Source organism: Eleutherodactylus coqui, chromosome 3 (assembly GCF_035609145.1).
Source record: "Eleutherodactylus coqui strain aEleCoq1 chromosome 3, aEleCoq1.hap1, whole genome shotgun sequence".
NCBI lineage: Eukaryota > Metazoa > Chordata > Amphibia > Anura > Eleutherodactylidae > Eleutherodactylus > Eleutherodactylus coqui.
The window spans coordinates 116,820,226-116,839,290 of NC_089839.1; the positions used below are offsets into that span (position 1 = coordinate 116,820,226).

General features: G+C 46.2%; 1 protein-coding gene across 1 annotated transcript in view; it reads left to right on the forward strand.

Moving 5' to 3' along the window:
• MERTK (MER proto-oncogene, tyrosine kinase) overlaps nt 1–19,065 on the forward strand; it is a 151,171-nt gene that overhangs the window by 104,098 nt on the left and 28,008 nt on the right. The window contains exons 9-10 of the mRNA XM_066595993.1: nt 5,571–5,721; nt 6,031–6,184. Coding sequence (XP_066452090.1) covers nt 5,571–5,721; nt 6,031–6,184 — 305 coding nt within the window. The remainder of the gene's footprint in view (nt 1–5,570; nt 5,722–6,030; nt 6,185–19,065) is intronic.

A 19,065-nucleotide genomic window follows, 5' to 3' on the forward strand; every position in this document is an offset into this window, starting at 1 on the left:
ATCATTGGAAGCTCTAGCTTTGCTAGGAATTTGGGGAGGTCGCTGAGGCCTCTAAAGATCGCAGTATTGCCGTCCCGTCCGGCTTGTAGTTGAAAGGGATATCCCCATCTGTATGGAATGTTCTTTTCCTTTAATGCAGATAGAATGGGTCTTAGGCCTCTGTGTAGCTGCAGGATCCTTCTTGATAGATCAGGGAGAACCAGGAGGGCTGAGCCTTTGTATGTGATGGGTCCATCTTCTCTGATTCTCCTCAGGAGGGCTTCTTTATCTTTGAAGAAGTGGATCCTGCATATGACATCACGTGGTCGGGCATGGTCTGTACTTTTAGGCCCCAGTGCTCTATGTATTCTATCTATTTCTATTTGATTGTCCATTGATCTTTTGAGGATGTCTCCGAAACATTTGTTGGCCCATCTTTCCAGCTTTGTTGAATCCACCTCTTCGCTCAGGCTCCTGATGCGAATGTTGTTCCTTCTATTTCTGTTTTCAATGTCATCCAGTTGTGTTAATATGCTCATTAACTGTATAGAGTGGTCTAGTAGGATATGATGATGTTCGTTTACCTGCGCCTGCAGCTGCGCTTGCGATTCTTCAGAGTCAGCTACTCTGTGGCCTATCTGTTTGATTTCTGTTTGTAGCGCTTCTATGGCTTGCATTTGGGAGTTTGCGGTTTCTGTAAGAAGAGCATCTATCTCGCTGCGTGTTGGGATACTTCTTAGATGGGCCTTCCAGTCCCAGCCCTCATCTTCGTCTGCTGGCTCTGTTTGGTTAGTTCTGGGTCGGGCTTTCGGGTCTGGTTGTGGCTTAGTAGCTGGGAGGGGTGATTCAGTTTGGCCACTGCACCTTTCATTGTGCTGGCACTCTGGAGACCCGTATGGCGACTCGTCTTCCTCATAGTACCCTGAGGATGGGGATTGGCAGGTGCCCCCCTTCTTGTGGGTATGCTTTGGGTCTGTAGCGTTCTCCCTCTCCTGCCACTGGGGGGAGCTAGACTCACTCTCCAGCATGCTGTGGCTATATTCCTCGTGGCCATGCCCATATAGTTTGCAGGTGGGGGGGGCTTGCTTGTGGGGGCCCTCCTGCTGTGTGAGTCTCCCCAGTTAGACCAGGGGCTGTTTCTGGGGGTCCCTGGGTCGGCACCTGCATGCCGATTTTCATGTTTGCCGAGGTGGGCGGGGCTTCTCGCAGAGCCTTACTGGGTCCTTGGCTGCTTTCTGTGGCTGCTGTGAGGGGTTCTGTCCTCTCCGGGGGTCTGGTGTCCCTTGCTTCTCTTCATGTCGCTGACCTGTGAGAGGGGAAGCCGTCGCAGCCGGGCCGGGAGCAAGGAGCGCAGAAGCTCCGCCCCCTGCAGTGAGCGTCGGCACCATCTTGGGTTCTGCCAGGGCTCTCTTCTTCCCGGTGTTATGCCTCAGAAATATGTCTAGGGGGCCCGGATTCTTAGCGTCCGAGGTCCCCCGAAGTCCAGATCGTCTGCCCCGCTGCATGGTGTTCGGATGCTGCCGGTGGTTGCCAGGTAGGCTGATTATGAGCCGGTGTTCAGCGGGAGCCCTGTGAGGAAACTTCTCACTTCCTCATGTCCTAGGCCATGCTCCCCAAGAGTGAGTGTCTCATCTCCACCACATAGGCTGTAGTATAACCCCATTACTCCCTTCCACAATTCTCCCACCATATAAGAGACATATTGCCCCTTCCATCTTCGCACAAGGGGGATGACTGGGGAAACATTCTATCCACCGTCACGGGGTTCTGTACCACCGAGACAATATTTTAAAATTGAGTTCCTGTAATCTGGAGTAGACCAATCCCTTATGTGCCAGGGTAAAAGCCTTTCCCCACATCACTGGAGAGAAGCGTCTCCCCAGCTCTTCCTCCCACCCCCCCACATACCCTGGGATCTTTTCCCCCGTCTCCCTCCCCAGCAACATCCGATACAGAAGCGAGATTAGGTGCCTGGGGGAATCAGAGGACATGCAGATTTCCTCGAACGGAGCGATAACCTTAGCTATATTGGACCCGGGTGTCAGGGAGTCCAGTGATCCCCTCAACAGTAAAGAAGTCATCAATGTTCCCGACGGGGCCCTGGACTCCACAAAGAACTTATATAATGTTTCTTTAGTGTAAAGCTCGTTAAGAAGCCTTTACAGTTTGGCAGATCTGTCCTTCTTAAGGCGAGCCCCGTGAGGAATAAAGACGCCACTCAAAACACACTTGAGGGCTTCCGAATTAACAGGAAAACCAGTGGCATCTTCCCTACGACACTCCTCAAACTCCGCTATTGCTTTTTTTATGTCACTGATGCAAAGGGGATCATTAAGATTCTTATTGAGCCTCCACTGATTAATTTTAGGCCGCCTACTTGTCCCTACTAATTCCCCATAAATAGGAGTGGTCGGACCACAAAAATGGACCTATAGAGCACAGCGAATTAAGATCTAGTAGTCTATGCGATATAAAAAGGTGGTCTATATGACTATAACTGTTGTGGACAGCTGAATGAAAACTATAGTCAGCAACATGGTCGATAACTACATGCTGAAATGACTTATGCCATGCTACCGAGATCTCACCAGCTTTTTTAGTTGGATGACGGCTATGAAACCAGGAAGTATAAAACCTGGATGTTAGTCGAGGAATGTTATCAACCTTGAAATGGGTCTCTTGCAGCATTGCCACCATAACTCTTTTTTGTGTAAGTGGTATAGGACCTTTAACATTATACGTACATATAGTCACATTAGCCATTGATGTGTAAGCAGGACATAAGCCAATTTAGGCCCCAGACCCAAAGCCCCAAGAGAAAAGGGAAAGGAAAGAGGTTGGAAAAGAGAGGAAAAAGGGAAAAAGAAAAAAAAGGACAACCAGAATAACATGAGGCTTAGAGCCTCCAATCTTAACAGAACAAAGTATATGAAATAGCATTTCAACGTAGTGCACGGGCTACTCTCCCTAAGGGAGGGCGAGGAGAACAAAAGGCGAGACTGCTTCCTCCTGCGGATCCTACCAAATGATGTAGATATTTAGCGGAAATAAGGCAGTACCGACATTGCTCATTATCCACCTGTATGAGGAACATAATGCACAACCTGTATTAAAAGGTAAATGAGAACCCTTGCAAACAGAGACCAACCCATCAATTGAGAAAACATTGTTATGTTATGCTATGAAGAATGCAGACTCAGCGCTTTGCTCTATCTCCAACTCTCCGCCACAATGGACCCATGGCCAGAGCCAGCACGTCATCCAGACGAGGCAAATCTGGAAGGCCTATCACTGGGAGATCAAAGGCTCCCAAGAATCCCGGCAAGTCTCCAAGAGACCAGGGCATGGTCTCTTTGTTGCCTTTGCGGGCCTGCAATTGGAAGGGATACCCCCATTGATACTGGATGTCTCTTTCTCTTAATGCCACCAATAAAGGTTTCAAGGCTCTTCTGAGTTGCAGCGTGCGACGCGACAGATCTTGAAGAATAAGGATACGGGAGCCCTGGTGTGACAATGTCCTAGCCACCCTAGCTTTACGCATGATCAATTCTTTTTCCTGGCAAAAATGAATCCTACAAACAATATCGCAAGGCCTCGCGTGGTCCATGGATCTTGGGCCCAGAGTACGGTGTATCCTGTCGCTTTCAATTGGTTTGTCAGGTGTTTTCTGCAGGATACTGTTAAAGAATTTTTGCGCCCAATCTTCCAGCTGAGCGTGCTCAATATTTTCCCCAAAACTTCTGATACGTAAATTGTTCCTGCTATGACGGTTTTCCAAGAATAACTCTGAGATTTGTGAAGACTGCATTTAAAGAACTTTTTTTGTGTGATACGACAGCCTGTAATAGCTTTTCCTGAGTTTCCTCTACCTCCGACAGGCGCTGGCCCACATGTACAATGTCCGTTTTTAGGGCTGAAATATCTCTCCATTGCGGATGCCTACAGCTTATGCAGAGAACTGTCAAGATCTTTCTTTGTAGGCAGGGAACGCAAATGAGCCCTCCAATCCCACTCTTCTCTACTGTCAGGGGGCACTGGTGCACCAGCCTGATAATGGCCTCCATATCCTGCTGCATGGGCCTGACTGGGTGATGTGCTAGGGGGTCTGAGAGTCTCACGGTCCCACCCCCTCCATTTGTCTGATGGTGTCCAGGGCCAAGACCTCTGGCACTGCTGTCACTGCATGCAGTGGCGCTAGCTGTCTGTCTGCCTGGTGCCTTTCATAACGGGGGCTGCACCCCTCCACAACAGCAACCTCCCCTACCAAAATCAGCATATGTTAGGGGTCTCTACATCAGGACCCTCTGTGATGACACATCTCCTTTAACTCACATAAAAGAAAAGCAAAACAGAATATTTGATTTGTAGTGTCTTAAACTGATGAAATTACTGTTATAATGCCTGGTGTACAAAATGTTGATGAACAGTACCTGGAAACTGCACACATCGCTGCAACTACTTCTTCATTAGATTAAAAAGGGCATTGACACTTAGTAACAGTAACTTGCGACATACTCCACAAACTCTGATGCTAGTCATGACACTCATTTTTTGAATGAATAATGTTTTGGCCTGCTATAAGGTTCTGATGTTGTTTTTCTCTGGACTGTAAAGCAGAATATAACTCAAGAACAATACAAGATAAATAAAGTGTTAGCAAAGTTTGTCAACTTTTTATGTAGATGATTTATTTCAAATGTAATATAGTGCCCAAAGGTGAACATACACTTTAAAAATTAAATGATTAGTCCCATCAGAAATGGCCCTTTTCAGAATATGGTCCCTGGGTGAATAGCTCAAACAGCAGATTTTGCAAAAAGGAATTCATGGTCCGTCAGCCATTTGCCTGCATGGGAGATATAGCATAACATGACTGCCATTCAGATGAATGGCCATCCTTGTAATACAAGAACGACTCAAAGTCTGCCAGAATGGGAACACAGCTCTTCATTCCGGCTCATACAGGGGAATTCTGAGTGGGAAGCCCCACTCTATGACATTCATATGCCATTTTAGGGCATATTAATCTCTAGCTGTAACTCTAAACTAGGCTCATCCTATGGAGATTCACAGAAATGTGTACTGTATTCTTAGTAAAATTGAAATTATATAAACAAATTATATAAAAAAAACCTTACTCCACCCTACAGTATCAGAAACTATATTATCTAGATGAGCAAGTGGAGTAACCCCTACATAAAAGGGTGACCCCCACACTAGAACCTGACCTGCCTCTCCCTATTTTTCCCTAACTAAGAGGATTTTTTTAGGGAAATATAGGGAGAACCTGCTCAGGTTCCAGTGTGGGTTCGCCCTTTTCGGGATGGCTAATCCACTTGCTCATCTAGATACTATAGTTTGAGACATTGTAGGTTGCAGTTAGTTTTTTTTTAATTTATATATAATTTGATTACTAATAAAATGTAATTTTTTACTAAGAGTGGAGTACACGTTTCTGTGAATCTTTAAAATGTTTTGTGGCTGTGACTATTTTTTTGCCTGCAGGGGGCATTTATTTCTGACACTCTGTGAGCTTCACCCTGTATTATATTTGCATGTTTTTTTCAGTCTCATATGTTTTTTTTTTGCAGAATGTATCTAATATTATGAACTCCAATACAACTACCCTGGTCATTCCTACTGGAAGTACTAATGCTACTTGCACAGTGTCTGTTGCTTGCTTCACTGTAGGAGGTATTGGTCCATACAGCCAAGCAGTCCAAGTTTTTATTCCAAGTGATGGTAAGCATTTTCTAATGTTATATAACATTTTATATAGTAAATTAATAACAGGATTAGTTATGTGAGCCAACTCTATCGCAAAGAGGATAGTCATGTTTAGCTCAATATATCATTTTAAATTCTCTTGTATACAAAAGTATTATAGGGGTGATCCCTTAATTGGCGACTCAATGTCACTTTATCAAGCTAAATCAGATTCTAACTGAGGAAACATAATTATATACAACAGATCAGATCAGTAAACACAATGTAATTCGCCATTTATATATTCATACATTCTTATGTATTGACATACATTTTATTTTTCAGGTTCATTAGCATCTGCAACAATCTCAACTCCAGAGTCTGGACAAGTCAGCCCCTACATCATACTACTAGGCTTTATATGTGGCTTAATGATCATTCTCCTTCTCATTTATGGAGTAGTTAAATTCATAAGTAAAAAAAAGGAGATAGAATTTGGGTGAGTCTTGAATGTGATTAATGTTGCGTGTTTTTTTTTTATAGCATATGAAACATTATAAGATAGATAAATTCTTGTATCTGATTATAATACCACATTTCCATTTTCACGGGGTGACATGTATTTTATTTTTTTTAATGATATTAACCATACGGTATAAATAATGCATTACTTTGATAGATTGGACTTTTGCAGATGCAGCGATACCAAATATGTTTTTTTTTCTATTTTGATAATTTTTTAAAATAATTATGGGAAAAGGTTTTTTTTTTAAATCAATTAATAAAATTTTTTAAAACTTATTTTTACACATTTTTTTTAGTCCCCCAAGGGGGACTTGAACTTGCAATTCTTTGATTGCTTCTACAATATGAAGTAATACTGTAGTATTACATTATACCGTAATCTGACAGGCAATCTATCAAGGCAAGTAACAGGCATGGCTTCATAGGCAATCTGCAGTGGCAGTTCTTGGAGCTTTCAGAAGGCCCCCAACTGCCAATGCAACCGAATGACATCCCGCTATCTCATTGCCAGGTGGCGGCGTTTGTGACCCCTGAACTCCTATCAGGGGAATTTATATGGTGCTTGCAGAATTTATTGTGGCATTTAAAGGCTTAACAGCCACGATTTATATGAGTTCTGTTTGACAAATTTTTAGTTAATGTGTACGCCCATGAGGAACGGAATTGCTGCAGAATTATCTGTGAGGATTTGCACATGAAAAATTCACAGTGAGTTTCCGCAGCAGCCATGTCTATGAAATTTGAACAAATCTTACCCACAAACTGCTTAGAAATTGACCTGTACAGTAGAATATCCAGGAGGGGAAACGTCAAAGGTGGGCTGCCCAATCATATTGAAGCAGGACAGGGACTGCAAGTCCTTCATATAATTTACCTAAAAGTATAACTGATTTTGTGATTCTTTGTCACTTTAGGTTCCATACGAAGTTAAAAATTGTAGTTTACAAGATTTTAATGCAGACAAGAGTACTCTTGACCGGTAGTGTTTTCTTAAGTAGTAAAGCAGCTTAGGGAGCAGGGTCGTTTTAGCCGCAGAGATGTGGCTAAAGAGGGAAAATTGATAAGATTTACGCTTTTCCAATAATTGGTGTAAATCTTTAAATAGGGGAGGAATGTCATAAGAATAAAGGGAGGAGTATTTAGGAGTCAGCGTCATCCCAAAATATTTAACAGATGAGTGTCCAGTGAAAGTGAAAATTAGAATGGAGCAATTTGCCAGTTTTCATATGGCTTTTTAGGGGCATGACCTCAATTTTTGAGATATTATTCTTATACCCTGATAGTTGACCATAGTCCTGTAGAACCACGTAGAGATCTAAAAGTGTGATTTGGGGGCTGCTCAGAATAAAGATGACATCATTAGCAAAAAGGCAGATCTTGAACTCTTCATCTTCGACTCACATTTCCTTTACATCTAGGTGTTTTTGGATCATGGCAGTCAAAGCGTGATTGAACAAAACAATTAAAAGTGGGGATAGGAGACATGCGTATTTTGTGCTGTTGCTCATGCAGAGTTTTGGAGGTAGCATGAGCACAATGATTAAAGGGATTCTATCATCAGGTTCATGCTGCCCAAACCATGAACATCATGAACCTGGAGCAGAGATGTTTATTGCTTCCATGGGTGTTCTATTCGGAAATGCTGAGGTATTTAAGACTGAATACATTTTGAAGTTTGACTCGGGGATGAGCTCTGAGTCACAGGGGCAGGCTGAGCTGGCTTCTCCCCGCCTAATGCATAAAGATGTACAACTTTCTCCCTGCTTGTGTATAGGAGGAGAGCTGTCTTTTTTCACGTTGCGGGCAGGGAGGGGCTATCATGGCCCACATTGGAAACTTGGAGCTCAGTTCTGAGTCAAACTTCAAGGAATTAACCTGATGACTGAATCCCTTTAAGCTTCACATACATGAGACCCAAAAATCCCTACCCCATATTCTAGGACTTAGACTTTCAATATTCCTCCAGATAAATTAGAAGAATGTCAATGTGCCGGCATTTAATTAAATGTCTTATTGACTTATAATGAAAGAATTTTTTGAGCTCCATTTGAATGATGTTATTTCTGTTTTTGAGCACCTGATAGTGCTGAATAGAAATACCTAATGACTGGTATGTAAACTCCCATCTGTTGAGAAAAGCTAATTTTATCAGTCTGCTCTTGTAGACAATAGATTCTGTTTTGTTATGCTTGATTTTACTGATATAAAATTAATAGCAAAGCAAAACCTCGAGTTCACAAACATGGAAATGAAGCACATACAAAGAATGCCATTGTCATTCTGTTGTGCCCCGGGAGCGCATGATATCAGCAGGTTGTAGGATTTTGTATGATGGAGTTAAAATGTCACATCCTGCTTGCTGGCTGTCTCCCAGCCTAACGGAATTACTGTTGATTGATTCTGTAAATGAGTAGTTACTTCCATGTGAATAGAGGATGTGTAAATACATTTTTTCCCGTCAGATTAATATTTGGAGATTTCAGCTGCACTCCATTTATGACTCAGAGTTCCTTGTTATTGAAGTACTGATATACAGTACCATTCAGAATTTTGGAAACGACTCTTAAAAAATGTAAAATTTGTAAGAAATGGTGACAAATATCTGTGCTGTGGAATGTCTGTGATTATTGAATTCAAAAATACATATTCTGATTGACTCTTGGAATCTGTAAATTACTATAAACTTTGGACTCCTCAGAATATTCACCCTTTGACTATATGAAGGTGGGTTCATATCTGCGCTCGGGTTCTGCTTTGTGCTCCGTTCGAAGAGCAGGAAAGGGGAATCCTCATGGTTATACGGCTTTGCCTCAGGATGGAACTGAACTGCACCAGGTGGACCCTATTGACAATAATAGAGTCCGTTTGGTTTCAGCTCAGCTGCCTGGCTCTCGAACGGAAGATAAAGCGCTTCGTGCAGCACTTTTCTTTTGGTATTTTGAGCCGGATCTGCAGAAGAATCTCCCAACCGGACATTCCAACGCAGATATAAAGCCGACGTAATAGTCTTGTATACTGTCGACGTGTGGTGAATCAGATTTAAGTTTTTATTCACAGAGATGTGGTGTTTCCAAACTTCTGGAAGGTGTACATGTATATACAGGAGGTGGACAAAAATATGGAAACACCATACAAAATGCATGCCTTAAAATCTGTCTCTACATGTTTTATGGAAATACGATTTATAATCCCAGGTAATTTAAGTGGGATTACGGCGATCGCGGAAAAGTAAAGAAAAGTGTAAAAAAAGAAAAGTTTCACCTCCCCTCATGGATCGGTCTGCGGACCCCCCGCTGGCTTCTGCGATGTGCCGATGTGGCGCATGCGCAGAAGGCCGGCGAGCCCGGCAAATTCAAAATCTCCCTGCACCCGGCTGTCACAGATAGCCGAGTGCAGGGAGATATGACTGGGGACAGCTGTATGCGGTTTCCAGTCATATGATCACCGTTATCCATCGGAAAAAATTTTTTTTTAAAGTTTATACAGTTAAAGTTTCATCTCCCCTTACGGATCATATCCATAAGGGGGGATGAAATTATGTACCCAAGGTCCCCGGATTTGTTCCCTGGTGGGATGTTGATCCGTGGACCTTACCCCAGCTTTAGCGCATGCGCCCGTCAGCATGATGGTGGACGCATGCGCAAAAGTGAAAGATTGCCCAAGAAATTTAAAATCTTCCTGCTGCTGGCTACCAAAGGTAGCCAAGAGCCTGGAGATGTCACGGGGAGCCGCGGTATGCGGTTACTGGTCACGTGATCGCCGTTATCGAATGCATAATGGCAATCATGTGAAAGTTCTTTAAAAAGTGGCAGTTTCATCTCCCCTCACCGATGCGATCGGTGAGAGGAGATGAAACATCTTCTCGGAGGCTTGCGCATTTGAATCCAGATGCGATTATCCTCCATTGACCCTTCCGGCTGCTGTGCATGCGCCCGCCGGCAAAATGCCGGACACATTCGCAGGAGCCGGGGAGCCCAGGAAATTTGAAATCTGCTTGCTCCCAGCGACCAACGGTCGCTGAGTGCTTGGAGCAGTGACCGGCGGCCTTGTTGAGTGGTCCCCGGTCACGTGATAAAGTAGCGATCTAACATTAGGCCGGTCACACATGACCGGAGAGGAATTATGGGTTCTGCATGCGCTTGATCAGCGGTAATCCACGGATCAATCGCATGCATTGGATTACACAATCCCCCCAATTAGCGGGTCGGAATTACGTAATCCACTCGCAAAAACAGAACACGGCATGCTATATTTTACCGCGGATATCCGCGACCTAGAGCCCATTGTGCTCTATGACCGCGGATATACCCGCAGCCCATATGCAAACACATTGTGAACGGGCTGCGGGTACCCGGGTCATCTCTAAACCACGGCGCGGGAAATAAAAACAAACAACGGTGTACTGCGCATGACCGCCTGTGTGAGTAGACCGTTATGCGCAGTAGATTACGCGGCCGTACGCAGGGTCACAGCCGGGCTCACAGCTGGAATCCGCTGCGGGCCTTCGCAAGCGGATTCCACCTACGGCCGTGTAAGCCCGGCGTTATTCAGACCGCTACCTGTAACACGTAATTTACAAGAAGCCCCTAGAACGCTCGCCTTCCTGCAGTTCCAGGAGCAGCTTGTTGAGCGCCTTCTCTGTGAGACCGCCGCACCGCAGCAAGATTACAAAGCCTCACAGAGCGCCACTTTTTACACCCCATACCTGCCGCTGGGGTTACGAAATACCCCCCTAAAAAAGCATGAGAGGAGGGGGGATACACGGTTTTCTTGCCCCATGTGCCCAACCCAACCAGACTTCGTAATTACCCCTGTCTTCGGACAAAAAACGCAGTTTATATTATTACCTTTATCTAATATTTAGGGAATGCCAAAAAATGGGGATGGTGGGGGGGGGGGGGGGGGGATTATTTTTAGGAAGTCAAATTTTTTTCCGTATAAGTGGGCAATGGGGCCTGGAATTTATTCAGTTCTGCCCTGAAATCCAGTGGGGTGAAGGTCTTCACTCCTATGTACACTGTACTAAAAAAACAGTTTTTAAATTGACAAAATTGCCAAAAAATGAAAATCGTAATTTTTTTCCTTCTGCTTTGCTTAGATTCATTCAAATACTGTGGGGTCAAAATACGCAGTACACCCCTAGATGAATTCGTTAAGGGGTCTAGTTTTTAAAATGGGGTCATTTGTGGGGGTTCTCTATTGTTTTGGCCACTCAATGGCTCTATAAGTGGGCAATGGGGCCTGGAATTTATTCCGTTGTACCCTGAAATCCAACGTGTGCTCCTTCCATTATAGGCCGAGCCATGTTTTCTTTAAGTAGATTAGGGCCACAATAGCTATATTTCTGAACACAGGACAAACAGGGGTATCCATTTTGGGGTGAATGTCTTCATTCCTATGTACACTGGACAAAAAAAACTGTTTTTAAATTGACACAATTGCCAAAAAAATGAAAATCCAAATTTTTTCCTTCTGCTTGGCTTAGATTCATTCACAAAATGTGAAGTCAAAAAAGTCATCGTACCCCTAGATAAATTCGTTAAGGGGTTTACTTTTCAAAATGGGGTCACTTGTGGGGGTTCTCCATCATTTTGGTCACTCAATGGCTCTACAAGTGGGCAATGGGGACTAAATCCCCTTCAAGCAAAATTTCTGTTCCGAAAGCCACCGTTGCTCATTTTATTTTTGGCCACATTGTACATACAGACATAATACTAGGACCACAACGGGTATGTTTCTGAGCACAGGGCAAACAGGGGTACCCATTTTGGGGTGCAAGTCTTCATTTATATATGTGTTGTACAAAAAAACTGCTTTTGAAATGACAGAATTACCAAAAAAATTAAAATCGTAATTTTTTTCCTTCGGCTTGGCTTAGATTCATTCAAAAACTGTGAAGTCAAAAAAGTCATCGTACCCCTAGATAAATTCGTTAAGGGGTTTACTTTTCAAAATGGTGTCATTTGTGGGGGTTCTCCATCGTTTTGGTCACTCAATGGCTCTACAAGTGTGCAATAGGGCCTAAATCGCCTTCAAGCAAAATTTCTGTTCCGAAAGCCACCGGTTGCTCCTTTCATTTTGGGTCCCATTGTGTATCCAGACATAAGATTAGGGCCACAATGGGTATGTTTCTGAGCACAGGACAAACAGGGGTATCCATTTTGGGGTGCAAGTCTTCATTCATATATGTGCTGTACAAAAAAAACTGCTTTTAAAATGACACAATTGCCAAAAAAATGAAAATCCTAATTTTTTCCTTCTGCTTGGCTTAGATTCATTCAAAAACTGTGAAGTCAAAAAAGTCATCGTACCCCTAGATAAATTCGTTAAGGGGTTTACTTTTCAAAATGGGGTCACTTGTGGGGGTTCTCCATCGTTTTGGTCACTCAATGGCACTATAAGTGGGCAATGGGGACTAAATCTCCTTCAAGCAAAATTTCTGTTCCGAAAGCCACCGGTTGCTCCTTTCATTTTGGGCCCCATTGTGCATCCAGACGTAATACTAGGGCCACAATGGGTATGTTTCTGAGCACGGGACAAACGGGCTTATCCATTCTGGGGTGCAAATCCTCATTTTCATGTGTACTATAGAAAAAATTCCTGTCTTTAAAATGACATATTTGCAAAAATATGAAATTTTAGTTTTTCTCTTCTAAATTGCATTGACTCCTAAAAAAAACCGTGGGGTTAAAACACTCATGACACCCCTCAGTGAATACGTTAAGGGGTGTAGTTTTTAAAATGGGGTCATTTGTGGGGGTAGCTATCATTTTGACTCCTATGAGCCTTTCCAATCTTGGCTTGGTGTAGGAAAACAAAGTGTTCCTCAAAATGCTGAAAAGTAACGTTAAATTTGTACGTCTCCTAAATGGTTAAAAAAAACCTGAGAGTTTTTCCAATGTGTGCCCAAAATAAAGTAAACCGATGGAAATATATATCTTAGCAAAAATTTCTATATTATGTTTGCACATATTTGAGATATTGCAGTTGGAAATGTGAAAAAATGACGATTTTTTCAAAATTTTCCCAATTTTGGCGCTTTTAATAAATAAACACAAATTCTATCAGTCTTTTTTTTCCGCCTAAATGAAGTACAACATGTGGTGAAAAAACAATGTCAGAATCGCTTGGATATGCAAAACCTTTCTGGTGTTTTTCCATGCAAAATTGACACGTGTCAGATTTGCAAAATTTGGCCTGGTCATTAAGGCGCAAACAGGCTTGGTCACTAAGGGGTTAAAGCTGATCCACCACATGTTGACAGTATGCAAAATTTATACTATATGTATGTATAATAAGAAGTACCTTCTGTATTAAGGTTTATGGTAATGTGGTCGTACTATCTAATACATTCCTTCTATGTCTGTGAAAAAGACAGATTAGTAGCTGCTGAAGAATAACTGATAATAACGATGACTCATAATAAGTCATTGTATTTTATGTGATGACTACCTTCTGTACTTCCTACAGTAGCAGTACATTGTTAATGTATCGTCACTAGAGATGAGCGAACGTACTCGTCCGAGCTTGATACTCGTTCGAGTATTAGCGTGTTCGAGATGCTCGTTACTCGAGACGAGTACCACACGATGTTCGAGTTACTTTCACTTTCATCTCTGAGACGTTAGCGCGCTTTTCTGGCCAATAGAAAGACAGGGAAGGCATTACAACTTCCCCCTGCGACGTTCAAGCCCTATACCACCCCCCTGCAGTGAGTGCCTGGCGAGATCAGGTGTCACCCGAGTATATAAATCGGCCCCTCCCGCGGCTCGCCACAGATGCATTCTGACATAGCTCAGGGAAAGTGCTGCTGATGGTGGAGCTGCTATAGGGAGAGTATTAGGAGTGATTTTAGGCTTCAAGAACCCCAACGGTCCTTCTTAGGGCCACATCTGACTGTGTGCAGTACTGTTGAAGCTGCTTTTTGCAGTTTTGCACATTTCTTTTTTTTTTGTATATCGGCCGTGCAGAGCATTGCGTCCTCAGTCTGCAGTAATTTTACATAGTCCAGGGCCAGTAGTGGTGAGGCAGGGACAGTGAAAGAGATATACTGTGTATATAGGCAGTGGGCTTTTCCCAAAAAATTTGTGAAAAAACATTCTATTTGGGCTGCCTGTGACCGTCCTGACTGTACTGCGTCTCTGCTGGGGGTAGTAGTCCTAATTAATACGCAGCCAGCTAAGTGTTACAGCAGGCTTGCGCAAAATTCTTTCCTGGCTCTGCGTTGGCCGTTACATCACCGCTGTCATCCTGTCCAGAGGGAAACAGTCTGCAGTAATTTTACATAGTCCAGGGCCAGTAGTGCTGAGGCAGGGACAGTGAAAAAGGTGAAAGACGTATACTATCTATATAGGCAGTGGGCTTTTCCAAAAAGTTTGGGAAAAAACATTCTATTTGGGCTGCCTGTGACCGTCCTGAGTGTACTGTGTCTCTGCTGGGGGTAGTAGTCCTAATTAATACGCAGCCAGCTAAGTGTTACAGCAGGCTTGCACAAAATTCTTTCCTGGCTCTGTTGTGCGTTCCGTAAGCGAAGTCAGCCTCCAACCACAGGCCAATAAGCGGCACATTTAATTACAGCGTTCTGTTTCTGCACTACTGGTAATACACCATGCTGAGGGGTAGGGGTAGGCCTAGAGGACGTGGACGCGGGCGAGGACGCGGAGGCCCAAGTCAGGGTGTGGGCACAGACCGAGCTCCTGATCCAGGTGTATCGCAGCCGACTGCTGCGGGATTAGGAGAGAGGCACGTTTCTGGCGTCCCCAGATTAATCTCACAATTAATGGGTCCACGCGGTAGACCTTTATTAGAAAATGAGCAGTGTGAGCAGGTCCTGTCGTGGATGGCAGAAAGTGCATCCAGCAATCTATCGACCACCCAGAGTTCTGCGCCGTCCACTGCTGCAACTCTGAATCCTCTGGCTGCTGCTCTTCCTTCCTCCCAGCCTCCTCACTCTATTACAATGACACATTCTGAGGAGCAGGCAGACTCCAAGGAACTGTTCTCGGGCCCCTGCCCAGAATGGGCAGCAATGGTTCCGAATCCTCTCCCACTGGAGGAGTTTGTCGTGACCGATGCCCAACCTTTGGAAAGTTCCCGGGGCCTGGGGGATGAGGCTGGGGACTTCCGGCAACTGTCTCAAGAGCTTTCAGTGGGTGAGGAGGACGATGACGATGAGACACAGTTGTCTATCACTCAGGTAGTAGTAATTGGAGTAAGTCTGAGGGAGGAGCGCACAGAGGATTCGGAGGAAGAGCAGCAGGACGATGAGGTGACTGACCCCACCTGGTTTGCTAAGCCTACTGAGGACAGGTCTTCAGAGGGGGAGGCAAGTGCAGCAGCAGGGCAGGTTGGAAGAGGCAGTGCGGTGGCCAGGGGTAGAGGCAGGGCAGACCGAATAATCCACCAACTGTTTCCCAAAGCGCCCCCTCACGCCATGCCACCCTGCAGAGGCTCAAAGGTCTGGCAGTTTTTCACTGAGAGTGCAGACGACCGACGAACAGTGGTGTGCAACCTTTGTCGCGCCAAGATCAGCCGGGGAGCCACCACCACCAGCCTCACCACCACCAGCATGCGCAGACATATGATGGCCAAGCACCCCACAAGGTGGGACGAAGGCCGTTCACCGCCTCCGGTTTGCACCACTGCCTCTCCCCCTGTGCCCCAACCTGCCACTGAGATCCAACCCCCCTCTCAGGACACAGGCACTACCGTCTCCTGGCCTGCACCCACACCCTCACCTCCGCTGTCCTCGGCCCCATCCACCAATGTCTCTCAGCGCAGCGTCCAGCCGTCGCTAGCGCAAGTGTTTGAGCGCAAGCGCAAGTACGCCGCCACGCACCCGCACGCTCAAGCGTTAAACGTGCACATAGCCAAATTGATCAGTCTGGAGATGCTGCCGTATATGCTTGTGGAAACGGAGGCTTTCAAAAGCATGATGGCGGCGGCGGCCCCGCGCTACTCGGTTCCCAGTCGCCACTACTTTTCCCGATGTGCCGTCCCAGCCCTGCACGACCACGTCTCCCGCAACATTGTACGCGCCCTCACCAACGCGGTTACTGCCAAGGTCCACTTAACAACGGACACGTGGACAAGCACAGGCGGCAGGGCCACTATATCTCCCTGACGGCACATTGGGTGAATTTAGTGGAGGCTGGGACAGAGTCAGAGCCTGGGACCGCTCACGTCCTACCCACCCGCAGAATTGCGGGCCCCAGCTCGGTGGTGGTATCTGCGGCGGTGTATGCTTCCTCCACTAAACCACCCTCCTCCTCCTACGCAACCTCTGTTTCGCAATCAAGATGTGTCAGCAGCAGCACGTCGCCAGCAGTCGGTGTCACGCGGCGTGGCAGCACAGCGGTGGGCAAGCCGCAGGGTCTGACAGAGCAGACCGACTGCTGGCTTGTGCCGCTGAGCCTCCAACCGGGCATGGTCGTGTGTGACAACGGCCGTAACCTGGTGGCGGCTCTGCAGCTCGGCAGCCTCACACACGTGCCATGCCTGGCCCACGTCTTTAATTTGGTGGTTCAGCGCTTTCTGGAAAGCTACCCACGCTTGTCAGACCTGCTTGGAAAGGTGCGCCGGCTCTGCGCACATTTCCGCAAGTCCCACACGGACGCTGCCACCCTGCGCACCCTGCAATATCGGTTTAATCTGCCAGTGCACCGACTGCTGTGCGACGTGCCCACACGGTGGAACTCTACGCTCCACATGTTGGCCAGGCTCTATGAGCAGCGTAAAGCTATAGTGGAATACCAACTCCAACATGGGCGGCGCAGTGGGAGTCAGCCTCCTCAATTCTTTACAGAAAAGTAGGCCTGTTTGGCAGACATCTGCCAGGTCCCTGGAAACTTTGAGGAGTCTACCCAGATGGTGAGCGGCGATGCTGCAATCATTAGCGTCACCATTCCTCTGCTATGCCTCTTGAGAAGTTCCCTGCAAAGCATAAAGGCAGGCGCTTTGCGCTCGGAAACGGAGGCGGGGGAAGACAGTATGTCGCTGGATAGTCAGAGCACCCTCCTGTCTATATCTCAGCGCGTTGAGGAGGAGGAGGAGGAGGTAGAGGAGCATGAGGAGGAGGGGGAAGAGACAGCTTGGCCCACTGCTGAGGGTACCCATGCTGCTTGCCTGTCATCCTTTCAGCGTGTATGGCCTGAGGAGGAGGAGGAGGAGGAGGAGGATCCTGAAAGTGATCTTCCTAGTGAGGACAGCCATGTGTTGCGTACAGGTACCCTGGCACACATGGCTGACTTCATGTTAGGATGCCTTTCTCATGACCCTCGCGTTACACGCATTCTGGCCACTACGGATTACTGGGTGTACACACTGCTCGACCCACGGTATAAGGAGAACCTTTCCACTCTCATACCCGAAGAGGAAAGGGGTTCGAGGGTGATGCTATACCACAGGACCCTGGCGGACAAGCTGATGGTAACATTCCTATCCGACAGCGCTAGTGGCAGAAGGCGCAGTTCCGAGGGCCAGGTAGCAGGGGAGGCGCGGAGATCAGGCAGCATGTACAGCACAGGCAGGGAACACTCTCTAAGGCCTTTGACAGCTTTCTGGCTCCCCAGCAAGACTGTGTCACCGCTCCCCAGTCAAGGCTGAGTCGGCGGGAGCACTGTAAAAGGATGGTGAGGGAGTACGTAGCCGATCGCACGACCGTCCTCCGTGACGCCTCTGCCCCCTACAACTACTGTCGAAGCTGGACACGTGGCCTGAACTCGCGCTCTATGCCCTGGAGGTGCTTGCTTGTCCTGCGGCTAGCGTCTTGTCAGAGAGGGTGTTTAGTGTGGCTGGGGGAATCATCACGGATAAGCGTACCCGCCTGTCAACCGACAGTGCCGACAGGCTTACACTCATAAAGATGAACAAAGCCTGGATTTCCCCAGACTTCTCTTCTCCACCAGCGGACAGCAGCGATACCTAAACAATACGTAGGCTGCACCCGCAGATGGAAGCATCGTTCTCTATCACCATCAAAAACGGGGACCTTTTAGCTTCATCAATCTGTGTATTATATTCATCCTCCTCCTCCTGCTCCTCCTCCTGAAACCTCACGTAATCACGCCGAACGGGCAATTTTTCTTAGGCCCACAAGGCTTAGTCATATAACTTTTGTAAACAATTTTTATACGTTTCAATGCTCATTAAAGCGTTGAAACTTGCGCCTGAACCAATTTTTATTTTAACTGGGCTGCCTCCAGGCCTAGTTACAAATTAAGCCACATTAACCAAAGCGATTAATGGGTTTCACCTGCCCTCTTGGTTGGGCATGGGCAATTTTTCTGACGTACATTAGTACTGTTGGTACACCAATTTTTTGGGGCCCTCGCCTACAGTGTAATCCAATTAATTTTTTGCCCACCTGCATTAAACCTGACGTTACATCAGCTGTGATGGGCACTGCAATGGGATATATTTATGTACCGCCGGTGGGTTCCAGGGAGCCGCCCATGCTTTCGGTCCACACAGAGTTGTAACTGCATGTGTCCACTTCTAAAGAACCCCAGTTTGACTGGGGCATGCAGTGTGGGCCGAAGCCCACCTGCATTAAACATGACATTACCTCAGCTGTGATGGGCAATGCAATGGGATATATTTATGTACCGCCGGTGGGTTCCAGGGAGCCACCCATGCTGTGGGTCCACAGGGAGTTGTAACTGCATGTGTCCACTTCTAAAGAACCCCAGTCTGACTGGGGCATGCAGTGTGGGCAAAAGCCCACCTGCATTAAACATGACATTACCTCAGCTGTGCTGGGCACTGCAATGGGATATATTTATGTACCGCCGGTGGGTTCCAGGGAGCCACCCATGCTGTGGGTCCACAGGGAGTTGTAACTGCATGTGTCCACTT